This window comes from Lissotriton helveticus, chromosome 8 (genome assembly GCF_964261635.1).
Source record: "Lissotriton helveticus chromosome 8, aLisHel1.1, whole genome shotgun sequence".
In the NCBI taxonomy this organism is placed as follows: Eukaryota; Metazoa; Chordata; class Amphibia; order Caudata; family Salamandridae; genus Lissotriton; species Lissotriton helveticus.
In genome coordinates, this window is record NC_136069.1 from 1468930672 (window position 1) to 1468955587 (window position 24916).

The 24916-nt window shown below is 44.0% G+C and overlaps 1 protein-coding gene across 1 annotated transcript in view; it reads left to right on the forward strand.

Annotated features, from left to right (window-relative positions):
• The window catches only part of URB1 (URB1 ribosome biogenesis factor), a 703763-nt gene that overhangs the window by 396516 nt on the left and 282331 nt on the right, over positions 1-24916 (forward strand). The window contains exon 21 of the mRNA XM_078658408.1: positions 3151-3330. Within this exon, the coding sequence (XP_078514534.1) occupies positions 3151-3330 (180 nt within the window). The remainder of the gene's footprint in view (positions 1-3150; positions 3331-24916) is intronic.

A 24916-nucleotide genomic window follows, 5' to 3' on the forward strand; every position in this document is an offset into this window, starting at 1 on the left:
GGCTTCTTTGACCCCACAATCCTTCACGTTATTATCCAGGCCACCATTCTATTGAGGTTAGATTACGCCAGTTCACTTTATTTAGGCGCTAATAAAGTTGAGATCCTCCGTTTGCAACGGGCACAACACGCGGCTGCTAGGACTCTACTTGGCCTACCTAGAGCCTGTCCCACAACGAACTCCATCCGCAGACTACATTGGCTGCCGGTGGCGAAACTCATTGAGTTTAAGTCCCTCTGCATCGCTTATAAAATCCTGTACCTCCATTCCCCGGATATTTTGGCGAATCTCCTCTCACTCTACATATCCACCCGTCAATTACGTTCCATGGGTCAGCATCTTGCTGTTGTCCCCTGGGTGAGGAAGGTGCAAGTGGAAGGCCACGCCTTCGGTGTCCTTGCTGCGAAACTTTAGAATTCTCTTCCTGCCTGTATTAGAAGCATCAATAATCACACTGCCTTCTGTAAAGCCATTAAAACTCATCTTTTTCCAACCTTATAGGCCGGCCTTCTGTCCCTCTGTCGCCTCGTCAACAGCTGCATTTGCTACCGCTAGGACGCCCCTTAGCTGGGGCAACTCTGCGCTTTACAAAACTCATAGCACATGAAAAGCATGGTAAGAGGGAGGCTTGTCAATCAATCACTCAATCAACAAGATTTGTAAAGCGCGCTACTCACCCGCAAGGGTCTCAAGGCGCTGAGGGGGGGAGGCGGGGGGGGGGGTCGTTAGTGCTCGAACAGCCAGGTCTTGAGTTGTTTCCTGAAGGAGAGGTGGTCCTGGGTCAGCCGAAGGTGAGTGGGGAGGGAGTTCCATGTCTTGGCCGCCAGGTAGGAAAAGGATCTTCCTCCGACGGTGGATTTGCGAGTACGTGGGACGAGGGCGAGGCTGGCGGATCGGAGCTGGCGGGTGGGTGTGTAGAATGTGAGGCGGCTGTTGAGGTACTTCGGGCCTGTGTCGTGGAGAGCCTTGTGTGCGTGGGTGAGGAGTCTGAACGTGATCCTCTTGCTGACGGGGAGCCGGTGCAGGTCTTTCAGGTGGGCAGAGATGTGGCTGTGGCGAGGGATGTCCAGGATAAGTCGTGCTGAGGCGTTCTGTATGCGCTGGAGTCTTTTCTGGATTTTGGCAGTGGTGCCAGCATAGAGAGTGTTCCCGTAGTCCAGACGGCTGGTGACGGGGGCCTGGGTGACCGTCTTCCTGGTTTCGGTGGGGATCCATCAGAAGATCTTTCGGAGCATGCGCAGGGTGTTGAAGCAGGAGGACGAGACGGCGTTGACTTGCTTGGTCATCGTGAGGGAGGAGTCCAGGATGAAGCCCAGGTTGCGTGCGTGGTCCGTTGGCTTGGGTGCGGTGCCCAGGGCAGGGGGCCACCAGGAGTCGTCCCAGGCAGAAGGGGATGGTCCGAGGATGAGGACTTCCGTCTTGTCTGAGTTCAGTTTCAGACGGCTGATCTTCATCCATTCCGCGACGTCTTTCATTCCTTCCTGGAGGCTGGCTTTGGCGGTGGCGGGGTCGTTGGTGAGGGAGAGGATCAGCTGGGTGTCGTCGGCGTAGGAGATGATGTTGAGGTTGTGTTGGCTAGCGATGGCTGCGAGAGGGCTCATGTAGACGTTGAAGAGGGTGGGGCTGAGTGAGGATCCTTGCGGAACACCGCAGATGACTTCAGTGGCCGTGTCCCCTCCTGCGCCTGATTGTTGCGGATCCGTCCCGCCTTCCCCTTCTAGTACCAGTAAATCCTGCATCACCCTGAAAAAGGACTCTACTGAGGGCGTAGGAAAGTGGGGTTTTGTTTGGGAGATCTTTGTACCACCACCCTGGTAAATTCAGCTACCTATGGTCCTCCTTATATTCACCTTTGGTGTTTTGTTACGCAAGGTGTTCCTAGTTGACCTCTTATTTCTCTACATCGGTCCTTCAGGAATGTCAGCCACGGTCTTCAGGCCCCAGACAACCTTAAATTGTATTGGTTGTCTAGCTTTCTCAGTCAAAAGGTGGTGGAAGAACCTTTTGTGACTTCAGCTCCAGTTTCTGACAACGTTGCAGGCCTGACAGGCATATTCAACCTGAACATCTGACTTTCTTGAGAATCCTACGAAGCCAACAAGTCCATCTCGTGCCAGGGCAATAACACCTCCTGTGTTGCCAGTGTTGGACTGTCCCCCGCCAGCACTCTGGGGAAGGTCTGGCAGTCGATGCGGTACCGAGGCAACCCACCACCATCCAGATCATCCAGGCATGGCCTTGTTCCTTGCATCATTCCTTGCAAACATATCGCGCACCCAACCGGTGTTTTGTTGCCTCTTCCTCCATGGAAGAGCTGCCTCCGTGCTACCTTGCGCTCCAGAGCTAACACTGAAGCGGCCGGAACACACATATGACACTGCCCCCATGGTGTCTGAAGCCTCCTAGCACAACATAAGAAACAGGCCAGGACAGCAGGAGGAAGGTAGGTAACCAATAGCAAGAAAAAAAGAAAAATATGCCACTTGTATCCTAGCTCCAACACATAATGATTAGGAGAGGGGGTTTATGCTGAGAAATGTCTATTGCCATCAACGGTTTGTTTCCTTTATACGCTGCTCTCGTGTGCAGGTGGCACACCTGTAAAGTTATATTTGTCTTATATGGACAGATTGTCACCTGCCTGCAACTTCTTGCCTCGTGCTTTAACCCTTTGACCGCAGCGCAAATTCCGCCGCAGTGCGGGCATTTTAAACAGTGGGTGGGGTTCGGACGGCCCCTGGCCGCCCTCCACACACGCCCACCGTCCTCAGCACCGAACTGGTTAATACCAACCATTTGGCATTCACATAGTTCTAGCCTGCTTCTGTTTCATCATCGTTTTGAATTTAACATATGTCACACTGTTAACCGCCCTTACCCCTAGTGTGTCCTGCCATATTAAGTTGTACTTTTTGGTTTAAGATATCTTTATTGTTTTTCATAAAAAGAACAAATAAGCCAGTGTGCTCCAAATTGTACCTTTTAAGTTGGCTAGTAGTCACTTGTAGAAGGTTTGCCATCTTTCAAGAAGCAGGAAAACGTTGTGTTATATACTGTGTATGAATTTAATATTGAAAGAATTTCTTAAACATGCCATTGGAGCTTTTAACAGTAAATAATGACAAATATTTTCTATTTTGTTTTTAACAGCTCAGCCGGGGTCCCGGTTCAGCCCTAGTAACCCTTCACATGGACCTACTTTATTCACTAATTTTTAGGCTGGATCAGGTGAACATTTCTAACCAACAAATGCCTGTTGAACCTCAGGCAGAAACAGACCTATTTCTGGACACAGAGGCTTTCACCACAGAGGAACCTACAAAGAATGAGGTAAAAGTCTCCTTTTTTTCTTTCCACAAATGTTCGGAGTTTTTTTGTATTAGAAAGCTTCTTCTTTATACTACTAGTAAGAGTACCTGAATCTTCTTACAGCCTAGTATATCCTGAGTTCTTATCTATTCTATAACTGGGCAAGAAATTAAGTACTTTCAAACATTTCACTTCTGATTGAGGTTCACTCTAAAGAGGTCTGTGATGAATCCAAGTGTCTTAGAGAATTGAGGTGTAGCAAGAGGCTTGGCTCTGGTAAAGTTCATTTGTAAAAATGTATTTGGATTGCTGGAGTTTAGATCGAAAGCAAACTAATGCTGGACGACCAGTTTTGTAATCTGTATTACTCCTGAAGTTGTGTCCTTGAAAAGGTTCTTTGAACAGTATTCTGTGATTATGGGGCCCTACAAAAATCTGTTCATTGCTGAAACATGGCAAGCAATCACTATACCAGTGGTTCTTAACTTGTGGTCTGGGGGCCCGCAAAAGCCTACTCAGGGAGTCTGCGACTTCTTAGGAAATTAAATAATATTAACAGATTAATAATGTGAATATCAATAAAGAAGAAAACTGTGAAATTGAACATTTTAAAATATTCTGTAAATGCGAAGGGATTTGAAAATTGGAGGCTACAAATTAAAAAAGTATCCTCGGAGTGATTCATGGTAGCAGTGCAAGTGCATCTAACAGAATAAAGTATTAATGATAAGTGGCTTCCATTGGAAAAACTCAATCTTTCACATACACATTTTAAAATGTTTTTTTTGGTTTTGTTGTTGTTTGGCCATTAAATAAAATAGTTCATTAATTGTGTATTTATTCGATAAATGTTTATTTCTGTATTTTTTTGTATATTGCTATTCAAATCATCAAAAATGCTTGGGGTGGCGTCCCTGGCTTCTAGTAATGATTAAGTGGGATCCATAAAAGTAAAAAGGTTAAGAACCACTGCACTATACCCCTATTGATGCTGAACAGCTAGCTAACTTTTTAAACATCAGTGAACTCTACTTCTTTTTCTACGTAAGGAAGTATGTTTTGATAATTTTTAGGTTCTCAAGCACGGAAGCGCCCCCTTGCCGAGATAGCCTTCCCATTTCTGACGGGGTTAAATAAACACTTGTCACTGGATTGGTTCTCTTCAGCCAAATATATTGTTGGTGCAAAATATTCCACATGTTAACTTGAAGTAGACTGCCTTAGTCCTAACTCTAAAACTTGGCACCTTTAGTGAAACTCGCTGCGTGTTGGTTTATAAAGCGTAGGAATCTGGTTAGTAGCTTCACATTGGAGTACGTTTCCTGGAGTTCTTAAGGAATTCGTGTAGCAACACAAGATACTGATCTTTGTGTAGTTTTTCTGATCTATGTATAAAGACTACAGCCAGTCCATAATGTAAAAAAAATAATAAAGCGGTGGTCTAACTTCGCAGAAGGCTGCTCTAAAGAACAGTCAACACACTGGCTAGATTTATCCAAACTAGGGAGGCTTCCACAAAGTGCCTCTCTTTTTGTCTGTCATTTCTGGCTTATGCCCTCTACAAAAATAAATATGGATGATGTTTTTGTATTAAAGCTCTCGCCCCATTTGAAAGGAGATATTGATATTTAAAAGATAGATAAACATAAAGAGGCCAGCAAAAGTAAATCAAGCCTTTTCGGTGCTAAGGAAGGTGTCTTTGATAAAGCAGCAATAGACTTAAAAAGTAGTTGGCAAAGCAAGGCCAAGCTACTGTAAAGTAAGACCAGCAATCAAATGAACATTGCTTGTTTTATAGCTGTTTTAGTGATTGATGAGAGAAGCGCAGGGAAGACCAAAGCGTGTCCAGGCTGACTGACAAAAATATGGATAATTGAAAAACTGTTTTGGGAAACTAAGAACCATTGAACATGCTTATATACCTGTGGGGTAAAAAAGAGGTTTATCCAAGAGATGTGGCTACAAGTCTTTTCATTTAACAAAGTAATCCTACTGGAATTAGCAACTTGGAAGACGGGTGTGACAATGTGAACAGATGTAGTATACTCCTAGAGTACCGAATGTAGGGAAGTCTCTATGTGTAATGACTTGCAGGTGATTGGAAAAAAGCGAAAGGCCCTGGTTAAATGGCATAAGATACACTAGCTCATCTCGATGAGGGAGATATGGCTAGTGGAGTGTCCCAAGGATCAGCTCCAAGAATGTTTAAAGATTTTACTTCAAAGGATTTGTATTGAAGGTGGCGGACGCCTGAGGTGCACGCCTGTGTCACTGCTGCACTACTTTCCATGCATAGTGGTGTAGTATGAAGAAGGGCTGAAGATCTCACTGTTGTGGTTGATCCCCTCCTACTTATCTTTAACGGTCTCCGGCTTATTTACAAAAGACTGATGTTGGTGTGTCGGCAGCCGCAAAGTTCCTATCTCTAAGGTCTTTGACTAGCCATTTAGGTCCCTCAGATCCCAATGAACTTTGGGAGAGTATTATTGTCACTTTCTAGATACTCGGATAGCAGACTTCTGCAAATGATCTACCGTCACAGTGGACAAAAAAGTTTAAAAAAATGCAATTTAAAAAAAACAATGAACTAAAATGGGATTTGACTGCAGGAAAATGATATGAGAAAATATTAGATGTTATGTTTTCGTTCCTAAGAATGTATTTCTTGCTGTATTTTTACCTCATAATTCATTATGTCAAGCAGTAGGCTTTAAACCCGGTTTGCAGTGCACTGTGACACAAAGTTTATTGTGTATGCAGTGGTAAAAGAACTTGCGGTTTGGCATGATACATCAATAACAGCAGCCACCAAGTGCGATACAACTCTTTCATCCCAGCCTGAATGCTCTATTTCTAGAGTGCAATTAGCATGTTTTGTGACTGCTATTGAAATACACAGCCATTCCTGAGTCCTACTTGAGTATTAACACTCAACCATTTTCTCTCTTACAAAATGTAAACCAAACATTTTTACTATGACGTGATTGTTTCATTATGAGAACTATAGTAACATTCCATTTGTTTTAAAAAGGTTTTACTTTACCTCGAGTTCTGTCCAGGCTGCCTTATCACTACACACGTGCAACAGATACATGCATTTTATAATAGAGCGAGTAAGATACGAAAACATTTAGACCCACTAGCAAAGGAGAAGAGTAGTAGCTCATGCTGTCCTAGGACAGTAAAGCTCTCCGTGTTAGCTTGTGTTTTTATAAGATACTGAATGTTTAAAATGAAAAAAATCATATTTGTGGACTGAAAAACAACAGATCTTTCCTTTTAAAGAACAAAGTGCGCGTGTCCACAGCATAACCTACAACAGAAAGTTGCCTCTTTGTGTTCATAACACAGAACAATGAAACCATGCTTGGAAAAATGCAAGAAAAACAGAAATGGCGACTTTATCTAGAAATATGTAGAGCTTAAAACAGCAAACAAATTTTTAGGGCTTTCCTTAAAGCCAGGTGGTACTAAGTTTACCCAAACTTTGTTTGCAAGCGTTTCCATCTTAGAAAAAACTTAATAACCTTCCTATGAATTGAGTACACTTAGCATGGGGGAGACGAAGAAGTAGCAGCACCCTAAAACTAAGAGGTCTGGGCTTTCTGTGGAGGAAAATAATATTGGCTAAACAAAGAATATTGTTGTGAACTAGACACAGACACTTGAACAAGATTTTTAAGTGACTAGGGTAACAGTGCAGAGCTTTACAGGCACCCAATAAGTATTCAAGAGTCTTTTTCATCAAAACAATGTAAACCACAAAGTTCTGCACTCGCTGTACTTTGGTCAGGGCATATGCAAGGATACCAGGATAAGATACTATTGCCTAGTTGCATCAGAATATATGATGCCACCACCTTAGTGTTGTGTTACATAGCATTAAATATTGAGGCTTTCCTCATTAACACATCACATAAAAACAGAATGTCGACACATCATTGGTCTGTGCATTAAAGGATATGTCTTAGTCCAAAACCTCTCTTGTCTTGAGAATTCACCTTCAGATTTAGGGGTGGAAGGCCAGATCCATCTCACTGATGTTTCTTTTCCAGTAAGCAATAACTGTTTTATTAGAGTTCATCTTCAGGAAGTTGTGACTCATCCACTTCTGTATTACTAAGCGACACTTGTATGTGCAAGGCTAAACAAGGAGCTTGTTGATCCAGTTAAGTGTCCTCAGTGTAACAGAGAGCAAAATAGTGAAGGGATCATTTAAGCATGGTAAGAAAGCACTGATCAAGGTATGAAGGACCAAGTGGATCATGGGAAACCACACACTGAATGGTCAGACTTGTCGATGGAAATGTACTCCTGTATTCCCTTTAGAGGCCGACATGTTTCTTGCCCAAACTGTCTTAAAAGATCAAGCGCAACTCTTCAGGGCCAAATATTATCTAATCTACATTTAAAGTTGCCACGTCTATTAGTGACACCAAAAGTTTAATTGCTATCACTCTTGTGAACTTCGGTATATATCGGTACCTATTAAATACATTTGTTCCCATCCATTCCGGCACTCACCCCACAAGAGTAGGGCCCCTTAGGACACATAGAGGTGCAGCCTTTCATGGTTGTTTGTTGCTTTCATGGACGCCAAATCCATGAACCTATCCGGTCACCATTGTCCCAGAGGTGTTGTCTTGTAAGGGGAATACAGGAGTAGAACATTCCCTTTATATTCTCCCCTGTTTTGCTTTTAACCGCATGCGTGCGGGCGGAATTCCGCCCGTACGCTGAGTTTTTTTAAAATCGCATGTTACGTGACGAGCTGGGCTTGTCATGAGCGTGCGAGGAGGCTACCTCATGACGAGCCCAGCTCGTCATGAGCGTGGAAGGGGTTAACCCTTAACAGGGACCCTTCTAAATAAAATGGCTGTAGGGATTCCTTGCTAATTTTAATCACAGTTTGTACTAACCCATTTATTCCTGGCACAACAGAAAAAAGATCTCTGGCAAAGAGCCCCTTTTTAGGGGCCCGTTAGGCATTGTAGCACCTGCCCAATGAGGAGCTAGCCCAATGATGAAGCATTCCACCGTATGGGGTGGGTGAGGTCTCCTGCTCCAAAAATGATTTGTGCTAGCTCTTCATCAAATTATTCAGCATCTCAAACAGATATAGAATGTGTGCAGTGGATCTGCAGGATGGCTACTTTCATACTCGTATAGCGGAGACATAAAGTTTCTTCAATTTGTAGTAGTTAATTCCCATTTCCAACATGCAGTGCCTTTCTTTTGGTCTGAAGTCCACCCCCTGTATTTGCTCCAAGTGCATGAAAGTAGTAGCAGCCCATCTCCATTAACAGAGAATATTAAACTAGTCATATTGTACGATTGCCTTTTAAAAGCCCACAATAAATTGAAAGGGCACAGGACTTTCAAGCATTAATATTGCTATTGTGCCACTTTTGCCTGCAGGTAAACCTTCAGAAGTGAGTGAGAACCTTAGTAAAGGGTCTTTTCTCTCTTTGAGCAACAATAGACACAGCATGAGGAAAAGAGTTTCCTTCGGAGGAAAGAGTATTATCAGTCCGGGAGAAGTTTGACTCCTTCAAAGCTCTCAGGCCAACAGCTCATCAGATATCCTCCTTCGTGTATTCCATGGCCTCTTGCATTTTGATTGTCCCATTTTCCAGACTGGATATTAGTCCTCTTTCACAATGTCTGGAAGATCAGTGGTGTCAATGGAAGGACAACTGTGACAACACACTACAACAGGAACCTCCTGTGCAGTTGATAGTCACAGATGTTTCTTTGCAGAGGAGCCCACCTAGGCAACCTTTCTGTTCAAGATCTATGGCTGAAAAGGGAAAGCACAGTCACATCAACTACTTGAAGCATACAGCAGTCAATTTAGCTCAAAAGGCCTTTGATGATGAAAACATTACAATTCAGCAGAAAACACAATAACTATGCACTTTTTAAACAAGGAGGAGTGAGTTTGAGATGTTTGTCCCTGCTAGCTCAGCAATGTGTAGTCACAGGCTCTATCAGGATTTATGCTAGTCCACATGCCAGGAGAGCCCAATTACCAAGCAGATTTCCACAGCAGATTCTACAAAGACACCAACCAGAGATTGGTTTTAAACCGTGGCATCTAAGCAGAGATGGGTTTTAAATAATGACATCCAAATATCTTTGCAGAATGGAGTCGTCCAACGGTAGACCGCTTGTCCCTAAACAAAAAATGCAACGCCTTCACCTCCATGAGCTGTGAACCAGACTCTGTGGGAAATGCCATATTGATAAACTTGTAAACTGTGCCATTTTGATAAACTTGATTTCGCTGATCCATTTAGTTATCTTAAAACATAAGAATTCCCAGGTACTACTGATCCTCATATTTCTTGTGTGACTGAGGCAGAGGTGGTTCTCAGATCTTTTACAGATGCCAGTAAAACCACACACAAAGCTGATCTACTTATCGAACCTGCTGACCAGACTGCAAGATCACTTGTTCCATCCGAACCTAACGCCCTTGAATTTGCGGCAGCATGGCTTCTAAAATCAGAGACTATGGACCTCTGAATTTGCATCAGTCAAGTAGGGACATTTTAAAAAGAAACAATTCACAAGGGCTTCCTTGAAGTGGAAAATAATAATTTGTTGTGCCAACGGAAAGGTCACAATCCCATCTCGTCAAGAAGAGCCACCTAAATGTAACCAAATATAAATCAACAAAAGTCTATTTTTTTCAGGTCTTGCCCCTTCTAAACAATCGATCTCTTTGAATTGTGTGTTGTTTCCATTTTTTTTTCAATTAGCTAATAATCTGCTGCCAGGGAAACTCGCGGTACAGGGTTGACGACTAGCAGCCACTACACTTTGGCTAAATAACATCTTATTAGGATACATCTGCAAAGATACCACTTGAAAGTTAGTCCACACTTTCACAAGTTACAATTGTCTTGATTGTGAAACAAGAACTGCACTCAAGTGTAGTTCAAACAACTCTGAAAAATCTTTTTAGATAATACTCGTGTTTCTACTGTAAGACTAAGAGCAGCTACATAAATAATTTTAAGCTTGCTACATCTATTTAACCTTGCTATACCAATTTAACATTTATCACCATCAATGATGAACCTAGAACATAGAAGAAATGGTTATTTGTAGCCTTGGGTCTGCATCAGGATGTATATTTATGCCTCATAAAGGCATAAATACCCACTGTCACCCCTAGCTTTGCCTTGTCCGTACAGCATAAAAATGTTAGTGTATTTTGGATTCATTTCCACCAACACTTTAAAGCAACTGTCTGTATAAGGCACACTGGGTCTTGTAAATCTGTGGAATCATAAAGGAGCAGGGCCCCTATGAGGCTGCACTTTTTATCATTATTGAGACGTTATGCATTTGGTTAAGCTATAGGTGCAGCAATGTTGTTTTGTGATGAGATTCGTTTGATTATCAAAAACCTTGGAAAAATATGCCTGAACCAGGCTATTCAAGGGCGAGTCTCTACAATGGTTATGCTGGATGCTTTCCCTTGTCATGCTCAGTTATAATGGATGAAAGTGTTCCAGGATCCCTACACATGACAGGGAATTATTCTAACTTTTGTGGATTCATTGAAAATATCTGTGATGCAAAATCAGGACATATTAATTATCTGTTAGATGGTCAGTGTCAATGCCCATTTGTAATCATCCAATACAACTGTGATATTTAGATGCAGAAAGGTCTCCCTCCTGGCTATTATACAGAAGATTGATCACGAAAGGAACCAGACAGTGATATCTCCAATTAAGTTATAGATGTTTTCAATAACCAGTAATTCAGGATGGACAAAGACCAGGTCAAGCGTGTATCCATCTTTATGCCTCGGAACCAGGAACTCGTACAGGAACCAGCCATATACAAATCAGCCTATGTCCTGCTCCACTACGAACAATCCTTACTGAGGTGCCAGGCAGGGTCACCTTTGTGGAGGTTGCACAAGCAACCCCAAATTGTGTTCGGCCTATTTGGGCATTGCCAGAAAGGATATTGCTTGAATCTTATTGCTTGTGTTCCTATTCAGAGGCGATCTTGCCTAGTACTTCTGTCAAGACGGCTTGTATTCGAGCGGGATCAATACTGATTTGCATACAGCTGGTTCCTGTCTGTAGTGGCACGGCAAACAACATTTATTGGAGGCTGAGATTAATTCAAGCATTCGCCCATTGTTTTTAGTTTTCCCTGAGTGTGATATCCTAAGTAAGTACGGTACTTGTAAAGTGCATGAATGCCGAGGCGTCTTGGCGCTGAAAGTGATGTCGTATATTGTCTAGGCGCAGTAATGGAGATTAATTGGGGGAAAATAGCCAAGTCTTGACCATTTTTTTAAACAGAAGCCTATTCGGCTGTAGTCTAATAGTAATCGGCAGCCTATTCCAGAGTTTGGCTACCCGGCAGGATAGGCTTTTCCCTCCCTATCTGGGATTTTTAGATTTTAGCTACCTGAACTAGCCCTGTGTTGGCTGATCTAAGATTCTGCTGTGGAGAGTACCAGAAAAAAGAATAGAATAGAGAAAAAAAGCAAGAGGAAATCAGGAGATTGATCTGTCCTGCAAAGTTTAACAGGTTGTCGAACATCACTCCTAGATTTCTCGCCTTAGCAGATGGAAGGGGGCAGTTGCCTGCCTCACTGGCCACCATGCTTGATTCTATTAAGATGGACCCTTCCCAAACTCCCTGACCTTTTTTTTATCTGTATTAAGCTTGAGGAAATTCACATTCATCCAGCCCATGATACACTTCAGACAGTTATGGAAACTGACGGCTGTGATTTCAGCCCTCAGCGAGATGGATATAACTATCTGAGTGTTGCCAGCGTATGAGATCAACTTGAAACCATGTGCTCTGATTATCTTGGCCAGAGGGGTAACCTAGATGTTGAATAAAGTCAGTGATAATGCTGAGCCTGTGGTACCCCACATGGGAGGCAGAATTTCTCTGATTTCACTCTGTCCCAACACACCCTCTGCTCCCTAGATGTCAGGAAGGAGGAGAGTAGGGTTAGAGCCAACTCTTTAATACCTATTGCCTGCAGCCGCCGCGTTAGCACCCTATGATTGACGGTGTCAAATGCTGATGATGATGATAGGTCAAGTAGGACAGCTCTCCCACTCCACCCTCACTCAGCGATCTACGAATCTCCTCTGTGGCCATGATCAGGGCAGATTCTGTAGAGTGTCGTGGTCTAAAGCCATGTTGGGTGGAGTCTAGGGCATTGCTATGTAGATAGTTGGTTCGTTCAATATTAACAGATTTTTCTAAGATTTTGCCCGCTATCGATAGACATGATATTGGACAGTAGTTTTTCACCTCAGTGGGATCCAAGGAGGGTTTTTCTTAAAGATGGACCTATACGTGCCTTTTTCCAGGACAAGGGCTAAATCCCAGAACTAATATCCTCATTTAGAAGAGGGGTTAGATACAGGCTGATCTTTTCTGAGACCAGATGTAGTGTGGCAGGAGGACAATAGCAGATTGTTAACTTTCTCAACTGTTAGTGCCGAAAAACTGGACAAGTTACTTAGGGTTGGATTCTCATAGGTTGTTTTATCACAAGTATACCCTGACATTGGTGCCATGCTCACTGTGCCATACGATTGAAGCTGCACCCTACTGACAAAGCCCAAAAAGTGTGTTCTGGGTTGCCTTTGTATCACAGTACCAACACAAGAGGCATTTAGTCCTTGAGTTGTGCTAACAGCTGTTGACAGACTAACCTTGTTTGTGTTTGATATCTTACTTATCACAAATCCTATTGACGTGCCAAAGAAAATCTCACCGGTATGGTTTGACATGTATTTATCAGAACGAGAATAAAACAGTTGTCTGGCCACTGTCCCTTTCTTCACACTCTGGGGGTTCTTCCTTTTCTGCTAAATTTTCTTTCTCTCGCTACACTTCCTCCCTCTCTACCACACTTTCTAGCGTTCCTCTTTTTGCTCTCTCTAACCTCTCTTTTGGCTCTCTCTAACCTCTATCACTTGATTCACCAGTATCCCATTGCTTCCACAGTTTTTTAGGTTGAGCCTACTAGACAGCGAATGCATTGTCTGTTGCTACCCTTATTGTGGGTTTACTGAAAACATACATGGGTTTGGCCTCCCCCCATTGCTTACCATTGGTTGGCTTTCCTGACACTTTAATTTGCCTACTTGGTATTAGTGTCCCAGCTTGTCAATCTTGTGTTCGGTCCTCCCATGGAGCAGTGCCTCCTTACGATCTCTCTTGATTGGCTGGCTTCTGTGGGTCCACTTCTTGCTTTGCAAGCACTTTTCTTTTATTTTCGGTTAAGAAGTCCATGAGGGTTCATGTTTTTTTCCAGCTGTCTAACTTGTGTACTTCTCTCTCCCTGCACTCCATGTGCTCTGTCGGCCATGCGCTTCTCCCTGTATCCCCCATGTTGTGCTCACGCTTGTGTACACCTCTGTTGCTTTCTCATCCCTGCGCGTTTACCCTACTTACTCCATGTGCTTTTTCATCAGTTACTTTTCCCCCCTGCTCATGAATGTGGTGGCCTTGTCAAAGCCTTTCTATTTTTTATTGTTTATTAGTGATGCACCTCAAGAAGTCTCAAATGCAAGATTTGTTAGTTTTGCATATGCTTCATGTTTTCATCTTTTTAGGTCTCGTGACCTACAATGCGCGCAAGCGCATTGAGGGATCGAGAATTCAAGTGCTCGAAATCCTCGTCAAACTAAGGGCTTTCTGCACTGCGGTTTTCTTACAGTTCACGTGAATGACGTGAACAAACAAGCACGCGCATTCACGGCCGCACAGCACATCAAAGGGCTTCGCCCAGCGTGCGCTCTGCGGCTTCTCCTCCCCTAAGGCTTCTCCTCCCCTAATCAATCATGGCTGGCTGGCTGGCCGGCCGGCAGGCCGGCCCCCACACACCATCCCCCTCCGCTCTCTCCCCCACGGATTGCTATTTCTTTTTGCCCTTGTTTGCTTTGGCCTGTTTGAAATAGTTTCAGGTACGTGTCAGGCTCTTATTTCCAGGAACTTTCTTAATTCTTTAAAATCAATCACTTGTAGGCAGCCTGTCACGTTATCTCTTTCATTTCATCTGTCTGTCTTTCCAAGCAAGGGAATTGATCTCGGTCTGCTTGAGACTCCTTGTGCCCCCCGCTCCCCCACCGACGTGCCCTGCCGACCGACAGACAGACAGACAGACAGACACACACACACACACACACACACACACACACACCCTAATTTTTTAATCAATCACTTGTAGGCAGCCTGTCATGTTATCTCTTTAATTTCATCTGTCTGTCTTTCCAAGCGAGGGAGTTGATCTCATTCTGCTCGAGACCCCTTGTGCCCCCGCCCCCTACCCCCCACCTCCTTCCCACAGCGCAGTCTCCAGTCTGACCCACCTGGGCTGCGAGGCACCCAAGGGGGCGAATGATTCAGGCTGGTGTAAGATTAACGAAGAATCAGTGAAGGATTTCGATCTCCCAGCCCAGGCTTTAGAACGGTGCCATGGGGTTCACTGACTTCTAGAGCTAGATGACTAAGTCTTAGCACCGACGTGCCCTGCCTGCAGCCACACACACACCCACACACCCACGCAAACACACACACACACACACCCACGCCACCCTCCTCCGCCCAGTGATTGTTCAAAATAGTGTGCCAAAGCAGCCTCAGTTTCTCCAGGGAAAGTCCCTGTGCAGTGATAGATGTGGATTTACACTGCCTACAGTGAGAGACCCCCAATAATAACTTGCCTGCACCCCGCCATGATACAGTTCACCATGACCTGTATGCCAGTGCTTAGTTTGTAAAAGAATACGTGTCGGGGCTCTCGTCCAGAGGCAACTGCACCTTTCACCACATATTTCCCCGGTCAGTTGCCAATGACAGTGCAAATACAGCTACTAACCATCACATTTTTACAAGTGTGACCATTCATACTATTCCAGGCCCCCAGAGCTAGAAGAATGGCTTGGGAGGCAGGCGTTAGTCATTGTACAAGTACATTCAACAATTAAACACTTGTTGTTGTGCTCATACCTAAATTAGCCAGACAGTGCCACCTTGTGGCAGACTGTCATAAGCCATGGTGTAAGAAGGTGCTTGTGCCGACCACGGGAAACCATGGGCTCAATTGACACACTGTACACCTCTAGGGATAGGTATGACAATATGACAATACCCTTTCATTACCTACACCTCTTATTCTTATAGCACCAATGGGCAAAGTCTCCCTCCTTGTCTCCTATCACCAGTGGACCACATTCTCCCTGGTTCCCTTCTGGCATCAGTGACCGAAGTCTCTCCCCTTCACTTCTACCACCAATGGACAGTAATCTCCCTGCATCCCTTCTAGCACCAAGGGACCGCAGTGCCCTTGCATCAATTCTGTCACCAATGGTCCACAGTCTCCTCGCACTGCTTCTAGCACCACAGGACCACAGTTTCACTGCATCCTTTTCGCATCAACAGACTGCAGTCCTGCTGCTTCCCTTCTAGAATGAATGTCCCCAGTCTCCCTGCATCCCTGCTATCACCTTTGGACTGCAGTCACCCTGAATCACTTCTAGCAGCACTGGACTATAGTCTACCACATCCCTTTCGGCACCAATGGACCACAGCCTCTTTGCATTCTTTCTAGCACCGCTGGACCACACTCGCAACTTGCATGCAACCCTTCTAGCAGCACTTAAGTATAGTCTGCGTTCTTTCTAGCCCCATGGAATGGAGTCTCCTCTGCCTCTTGTATCACCAGTAGACCGTAGTCCAGCTGTATCCCATCTCCAATAATGGATTGCAGTCTTCCTACATTACTTCTAACACCAATGGACTGCAGTCCCCCCTCATCCCTTTTAGCACCACTGGACTGCAGTCTCCATCCATCACCTCTAACACACTTTCCCTGACACCCTTCTAAAACCAAATTTCCATAGTCTCACTGCATCACTTCTAACACCACTGAACCACAACCTCCCTGAATCTCTTCTAGCATCATTGGGCCGCAGTCTCCCTGCATCCCTTCTAGAACCAATGGACCGCTTTCTCCATTGATGCCTTCTACAACCAACGGACTCCAGTTTCCCTTCATCACTTTTAGCACCACTGGACTGAACTCTCCCTGCATCCCTGCTAGCAGCGCTGGACCAGAGACTGAGTCTCCCAACCTAACGTTCAATAGTCTCTTTTCCATTTCCCAATGCATCCGACCCCTTCCCCCCCCCCCCCCCCCCCCGCCCCCCCGCCGCAAAGAGCTGCATAAACCTTCGCTCCCCCCCCTGGTTGCAGTGACTACTAACAGCAATGAATGGTAAGCTACGCATTGCCTTTGAACTTCTAACCATTGCCTAAAATGTACAGACATTAGAAATATTGATTACCTAATTGTGATTATCTCCGAATCGCAATTAGGGAATCAGTATTCCTAATGTATTCTTTTTTTTCCCCAAAAAAGATTTCTAGAAGTTTGCAAATCGACCTATCTTATGAATATTATGAGGAAGGTCGCTATTTGCAAACCATTAGGAGTCGCAGCCATCACCAGGATGGTGGCATGCTTTGTACATCGCTCTTTGTGATTACCTAATAGACAATCGCAAACACAAAGCTACGTACATCTGGCCCACTGACTTTGACAACGACAATAACTCTTGCATTGCCAAGTCCTGTTGACTTTGCCAATGCTTGTTTAATAGTAGGCAGTGGACCACTACCTGCAATTAAAAAATATTTGTTCGACATAATCAAAGAGGGAGGGGGCCAAGTGGACTCTTTCCATTTGCAAATGGGTTACCATCACTTTTAAAATGGTGGTAAAATACTACTGTTTTGCAACTACAGTTTTGATGCAAAATAGTAATTCATACCATACCAATTCGGTATTTGGAGGGACGCCTAAAACATGCCCCTTCCAAATACTGAATTGCGAATGCAAGTTGCGATTTTGTCACACGTTTCCGAATTGCATTTTGCATTTTGTACATCTGAAAAAGCATTTTTTCAGTCTCAAAAGGCCCGCTTCTGCGAATTGAGCTGTTTGCGACTGGAAAAATGCTTTGTACATCTGGACCCAAGTCCACTGTACCCTGTCTTTAGTGCTTCTCGACCAAAGCTATCTGGCTATTTTCAAGCAGACCATTATGCATTCAGTGGTGCTGATTTACAACTCCTTGCATTCCATTCCAGCATCACTGGACCACAGTTCCCTGCAGACTTTTGGTGCTGATGGTTACCAGCATAACGTAGGTGCCCTATCTGCAGAGTGCACATTCCCGCCTGGAGGCAGCTTGGCACTACTGGGAAATTACTGATAATTATTATTACCCAACCCTGGTATTCATTTTTTCAACACCAGAAGGATGAAATGCTGACTTGACCCGTCGAGATTAAAACCTTATAGGGTCAAAGTCAGATCCCCGCAGTGGATACATTAAGGGACTGAGCTGCCAGGTCCAACGGCAGGAGGAATTCTGTCTCCTTGACTGTAATACAACTCACTGCCTGGCTTCTTTACTGGTTGAACTCCCATCTCCCATCCAGTGATACTGAGAATCAGACCATACACGATAGACCGGAGGCCACCAAGTTCTGAGCCAGTTGGAATACCTGAGAACACCTTTACATAGACCTTGGTGCAAAAAAAAACAAAAAAAAAAAACAAACCCATCTTGCACTTTTTTGTTGCTTATCTAACATTTACTAGAGTTTGAGCTATTGGCATTGTAAATAACAATGCTTTTTATTTATGTTTTAAAATCAACAAGTAAATAAAAGGCATTGTTGTTTACAATGCCAATAGCTCAAACTCTAGTAAATGCGAGACCTATTGCATTGCAAATGCTTGTTTTTTCTTTCGCTCTTACTCTTCATTTTGCCTACTCTCATTGTGGTCAACATGTGTGTCAGCATCTTTAGGTCTCGCGACCTATCGATGCGCGCATGCGGAGCGAGAATTCAAGTGGCGAAAACATCATGAAACCACCAGCTTTTTGCTGGCGTTTTCATGCAGTTCATGTGAACCACATGTTCAAACATGAACGCGCATCAGCCTCCCTCCATTTGCCGCACAGCACATCAAAGGGCTTCGCCCAGCGTGCGCTCTGCGGCTTCTCCTCCCCTAATTGAATCATGGCCGGCCGCAGGCCGGCCGTACTTTCAGTTTCCCGCTCTGCATTTAGCTTCTCCTCCCCTAATTGAATCATGGCCGGCCGCAGGCCGGCCGTACTTTCAGTTTCCCGCTCTGCATTTTTGTTGTTGTTGCTCTCTCGTGTCAGCTTTTAATTGCGTTTTTGTGGGGACTGCCAAAGTGTACATATATTTATTTTCTTACTTGCGTGTTCTTTCTCCTGTTTCCATATTCCCAGATTCTTCTTTTTCATCGCTTCCACCTTTTTCTTCTACTCCTCCCCTTTTAGTTTCATTCTTCTTATTTCAATTTCCATTTCCTTGCTTCTTGGTCTCCTTTTCTTAGTCTCCATGCTTCCCCATGTATTCAATATTCCACCCATCTCTTCTGATTTCTCTAGTTATTCATGTTTGTACTTTATCGTCTATAACACTCTTATTTTCCTTAACACCAGTACTCCCTTTGGTGTATTTTCTCCTTTTCCGTCTGTCTAGATATGTTGTCGTTCCCATGCCTCTTGTTCTCTAACTCTTCACTCTGGCTCTCGTTTGTATGTTAATCTGCGTTCTACCCTCTCACTTACTTGCTCATCCCACACTTTTATCTGGCACCCCCTCTTTACCTCACATCTGTTGCTTTTATTGTCCCCGGTTCTACTTCTCTCTGTGCCATCTTCGTTTCTCCCGCGCGCCTCCTCTTCAGTGTCCTGTCCTGCAGCTGTGTCCTGGTGACGTAACGCTTCGCCGCGCGGAGGAAGTGTCAGCACGAGACCTGTGAGCACATTGTGAAACAGCGCGGTATCCGTAAAAAAGATTTATGCCACCAAGTCCAGGCTGCCTGGGGCGGCTGCCATGGTGAAAAGTCCATAGCCGTAGATGCCTCTCAAAGACTGTTTTGTAGAGCTTTTTATGTATTTAATTGTTATGTAGCGCGGTCTTAGCCTAAACCTGATCCACGGCGTGAGAGCACTTAATGTATTGGATAAATAACAAGCATTGGCATTGCCAATAGGTCTCGCTTGTGGGACCTTATAAGTATTTAGTTTTGCAGCACAATATCCTTGTTGCATAATCGGATATTGTGCTGCAAAACTAAATACTTATAAGGTCCCACAAGCGAGACCTATTGGCAATGCCAATGCTTGTTGCTCCTTTTGTCTCTCTATTTACGTTGGTCTCTCTCTATTTTTGATATGCTTCTTCATCCTGTCTATGTCTGTCTTACACTCCTTTTGCTAATGCTCTGTAATACTCTCTGTTCGTGTCTGTATTTCTATCTGCCTCATTCTCCATACCCAAGGCTATTGGCCTAATTTAGATTATAGTGAACAGCTTACTATGCACAAGCCTGACAGACGTTCCATCCACCTTATTACAAGCGCCATAGGATATAATGCACTTGTACTAATGGGGACAAGAAAGCTGCCCCGTTTGTGAAGAAATTACTTGTCTGTCAGACTCTAAAACAAGCCCTTTGTCTCTATCTGTTTTCTCATTCTCCCTCTTTCTTTCTCATACAGACTTTTCTTTGTCTCAGTCTCTCGTCCAGCCTCCTGATGTCGCTGAACAGTTTGACAGTCTATTCTTGGGCTCACTTTCATTGGGGTCTTTACTGCTTAAACCATTATTGTGGAGTCCTTTCTCCTTCACCGGGGACTTCTGTATTTCCCTATAAATTACAAATGCTGCTATTTTAGATTATGTGGTCCCTGGACCAGAATAGTACCTGCTCTTTGAACAACTGAAATATTAAGTAAATTCAGTGCTGTGAAGGCTGGTTTGTTTTGCACGGGGAAAAGCACAAATAGCATAATAGATTCAAATGGCTCCCAATCAAAGATTCTATCCACCTAAAGCTACCAGTGTGTGTGCATTAGGCACTATTTTTGATGTGTTTCAAATATGACAAAAAGAGAACTTTAATTTTTAAGAAGTGGTAGAGATAACTCGATGGCTGGAGCACCAGTTGCAGTGAGTTATGCTTAACCTGAAAGATTCACAACCTCAGCGTGTTCACTCTTCTTTTAATTTTCCAGTGGATGATAACATACACTGTTTGAGGAGGATTCTAATAACCTCTATGAAAGCGTTATTTATACATAATACGTTTTCATAATACTTACTTGTAAGTGAAAGTTTGTGTCTGTTCTTTGAGCTGTAGATCTGTTACCAAATAACCTTATCCATATACCTTCAAGATTGTATGGTGCTGGTTGACATTTTCAACTTCACAATTATACATTTTAATCTCACATACCCCCTTGCTAAAAATTAGTATTTCAATATGATTCTAAAACCCCAAAACCAAGAGGGTTTCTCAATAAAGTTATACCAGGCCTACTTTAGAACTGGTTCTGAAATGGGTTCCCATGTCCCCTAGTAGACCTTTAAAATCTAATCTTGGGTGCTAAGACCAGAAAATTGGTTTCAGTTAGCCACTTGGCATTATAGGAGACGAATGGTTCAACCTTCATGGGTGGGAAAGAAACCCCTTAAAAAAATATTAAAGTTATTTTTGTATCACAGGTTTAGGATCACTGTCAGTTTGTTCTCTGGGGGTTCCGAGTGGAGTTAGGACAAGTTTTCATCTCATCATTGTGAATTATAAATTGTAGTTATCTAGTTAGCAATATCCAGCATTATAGCAATAATAGCAGAAACAAGTAATACCAGGAATATTTGTGACACCCGTTTTAGACACACAAGCAGCACTAATAGTTATAGCAATACTAAATACTATGAGTATTATTGTTAAAACTACAGGGCCAATAGTGATTGCAATACTACAAGTATTTGTGATAGCAATATGAAAAATCAACAGCAGTAGTAATATTTAAAGTAATTGTACTACCAATAGGAAATGTGATACCGATATTATTTTTGATAGCTCACAGTTGCCTTCAACATAGTGAACCATCCTGCTCTCATACTCGCCCTGGAGTCTTGAATAGAATTCACTGATAAGGTCCTTTATTGGGTTTCCTTCTACCAACACCAATTAGTTCCCATAAGTACTTCCAGATCCCAAAAGATCCTTGTCTGTGTAGCCCCCCCAGGGGACTATATTGTCCTCTATCATCTTCAGCCTCTACGTGGAGCTGCCTGGTGCTCTACTCACAGATAACCGCACCTGTATTCACCTATAGTACAAACTATAGTTGAAAGTCTCCTCTGCTCTTTTACTGAATGCAAAGCCACGTGGGTTCACCTTGAACACAAACCTCACTTTCAAGGAACACATTGCTCAAATGAAAAGATGACCTGTTCCTAGCTTTCTCTTCTAAAGAAACATGTTTCTTCCAGAAAGCATCTTCAGAATTGCTGTTTATGCCCTCATACTTGCATCTGGATAGTTGTAACCCCCTAAATGGGGGTGATGGTCACATCCCACCAAACATGATGGAATTCCATTGACTCTCTTTGCTGGCTCGCACCATCTTCAAAACCAGCTGCATATTTTACAAAGCTTGCAGACATGCTCACCATCTCTAGTGCTTCTCAGCACACCCACATCCAGGACATCATCAGACTACAGACTAAGAAATGTAAAAAAACAAGGCAGCAGGCCTCTTCCATCTATACACCCTTGAATAACATCCCCACATCCATCAGAACAACCCCAATGCTGCTCTGATTTAGGAGACAGTCAAAGATGCACCTCTTTAAAGAACACTGCATCACAAAGCATTAAGGGTCCTCAAACCAACTCACACTCCGATCACTAATTGACTTCATGCTTGTCTTTGACCATATTCAGCTCTTTGCTGCCTTTTGACTAATTAGGTGCTATGGAAATACCACATACATATATGCATACATGCAAACCTAATAGTATTAATTATAGTAACATCATTATGAAAGGCTAAGTCACAATACTTCTATAATTTGTGAAATCAATACCATACCCAATACCAGTAGTTATAGTAGCAGTAGTACCAATAGTTATAGTATTTGTTGTAGTAACAAGGACCCAATAGTAATCCACAATACACGTGATGGTGGTTGTGTTGGGAATAATATGGTGCAATGGGCAGACTTGTCACAGAATGCAACATCATTCATTATATGTGAAGGTTTTGAATATTCTAGCTTAGCATTATTCTAGTGTGGAGGCAATGACAAAGCTTTCTTTACTCTGCATAAATGAAGTTGTTGATGAATGTGTTTACTAAAGTCTCCTTGTGTTATGTTATGTGAAATGGCACTTTTTAAGCGCACTAACACCCGAAGGTTTCTTGGCGCTTGCTGGAGGAACGTGTGAAAGAGAAACGAGGAGAAGATTTACCCAGAAAGAGTAAACAGAAAAGTTTTAAGGAGTTTCCTAAACTGCAAAAGGGAGGCACTGGATTTAATGGCCTGAGGGAGGGGATTCCAAAATTTAGGGGCGAGGGAAACAAAACGGCGACCCCCAAATTTATTGATTTTAAATTTGGGGGTGACAAGCAGGTGATGATAAGCTGAACGGAGGGAGCGTGCGGGTCGATACAGAGTGACCAAGGATTTCAAGAAAGCAGGAGAAGGGCAGTGAAGGGATTTAAATACCATGCAACCCATCTTGAAGGCTGCCCTCTCCTTCACTGGCAGCCAGTGGAGCTTGCGGAGCAAGTGCTTCGCAGATTGCCACCTAGGGATCTTAAAGATGAGGCGGGCTGCCTGATTCTGCACGACCTGAAGACGGTGCAGAAGAAATCGTGGGAGTGCATGGTAAAGGGAATTGGAAAAATCAAGGCGCGATAGGACAAGGGACATGACGACCTGACACAGAGCCGCATGTGGGAGTAGGTCCCTGATCTTCCGGATCTTTCGAAGTTGGAACATGCACGAAGAGATCGGGGCACCCACTTGAGCTTTAAGTGACAGCTCCGTGTCGATCGTCACCCCCAAGCTCCTAACTGCCTTGAGTGGTGTAGGAGGGGGACCGAAGTCAAGGGGCCAGAACTGCGGGCCCCAATATGCAGCACTTGAGCCAGGGAGAAGCAGCTCAGTCTTTCCAGGGTTGAGTTTTAACTGGTTTAGATTCATCCATTGTTGAATGTAAGTCATAACGGCGTGAAAGTTGTTAACCGCCTGTGGAGAATCAAGTGGAAAGACGAGCTGCAAGTCATCTGCACAATTGAAGACTGTCACGTCCCAATTATGGAGAGAACGAATTAAAGGGCGGAGGTAAAGATTAAATAATAAAGGGGAAAGTGAAGAGCCTTGGGGAACTCCGCAAGTGGTGGAAGATTTTGACGCAGTGAAGGGACCTAGACGTACAGCTTGTGACCTGCCTGTGAGGAATGACTCGACCCACCTAAGAGCAGAACCCTGAATGCCGGCCTGTCCGACACGGTGGAGAAGGATGTCATGATCCACCGTGTCGAACGCGGCAGACAGGTCCAGAAGAACAAGGACCTGTGGTCTCTTAGCATCTGCATTCCCTCTCAAAGTATCCATGACTGCCAAAATGACAGCTTCCGTTGAATGGGCCGGCCTAAAGCCGTCCTGATTAGGCTCAAGGAAGCAAGAACTCTCGATGAAGTTGGAAAAACACCGGGTGACATGGGCTTCGAGGAGTTTTGACAAATAAGGCAACAGGGATATTGGTCGATAATTAGAGGGTTCAGCAGCATCCGCCCCTGGTTTTTTCAAGAGCGGCACGAGAATTGCTTCCTTAAAGGAAGTGGGAACTGTGCCAGAGATGAGAGATGCATTCAGGAAAGGTAGTATGCATTCTGGCAGCTTAAGGCAGATGTCCCGCAGGACCGAGGGAGGACAGTGGTCATTCGGTGAACACGATCTTACACGGGTGGCTAATTTCGCTAAGGTAGGGAAGTCTAGGATAGGGAGCAGAGTGAGGGATAGAGGGTTATCCAGGGAAGCGTCGAGGAGTAATGACGGCTGTGAGGCAGGCATAATGGAGTGTTTTATTTTAATAATCTTCTCGATAAAGAAAAGATTAAGGGCCTCACAGGTCTCCTTAGTCGGGGTTTGGGCTGGGAGAGTCCTGTCATCAGTAGTCCACTCATTCATAATCCTGAACACCTCTCGAGATTTATTAGTAGCTGAGAGAATTCTATCGGAGATATGCTCCGATTTAGCTGAGAGAATAGCTAATTTATATTCTCTGCGAGCTGTTACATATCTCTGTCTAGATGAGTTGGAGTAATCCCGCCTCCATGTACGTTCCAGTTGGCGAACCTCAAGTTTTAATTGCTTGAGGTTATCAGAGAACCACCAGTTGGCGTTAGGATGTCTGGTGCAGGGGAACTTGATTACTGGGGCAAATTGGTCACTGGCCCCTTTTAACCAGCCACCGATGTCAGTGTCCATCCTATTAACATCATCATGGGGGGAAATAATCGGGCAGGTAGAGGCCAGGGTTGCTAAAAATCCCTTAGAGTCGTATTTATTCCATTTGCGTGAGAAACCGCCTGCCATCATGGGGGCCTTAGTCCGCCCACTAAGAGTGATGGTCGTGTCGACTATGTAGTGGTCCGACCACACACATGGAAGTATAGAAGGTTGA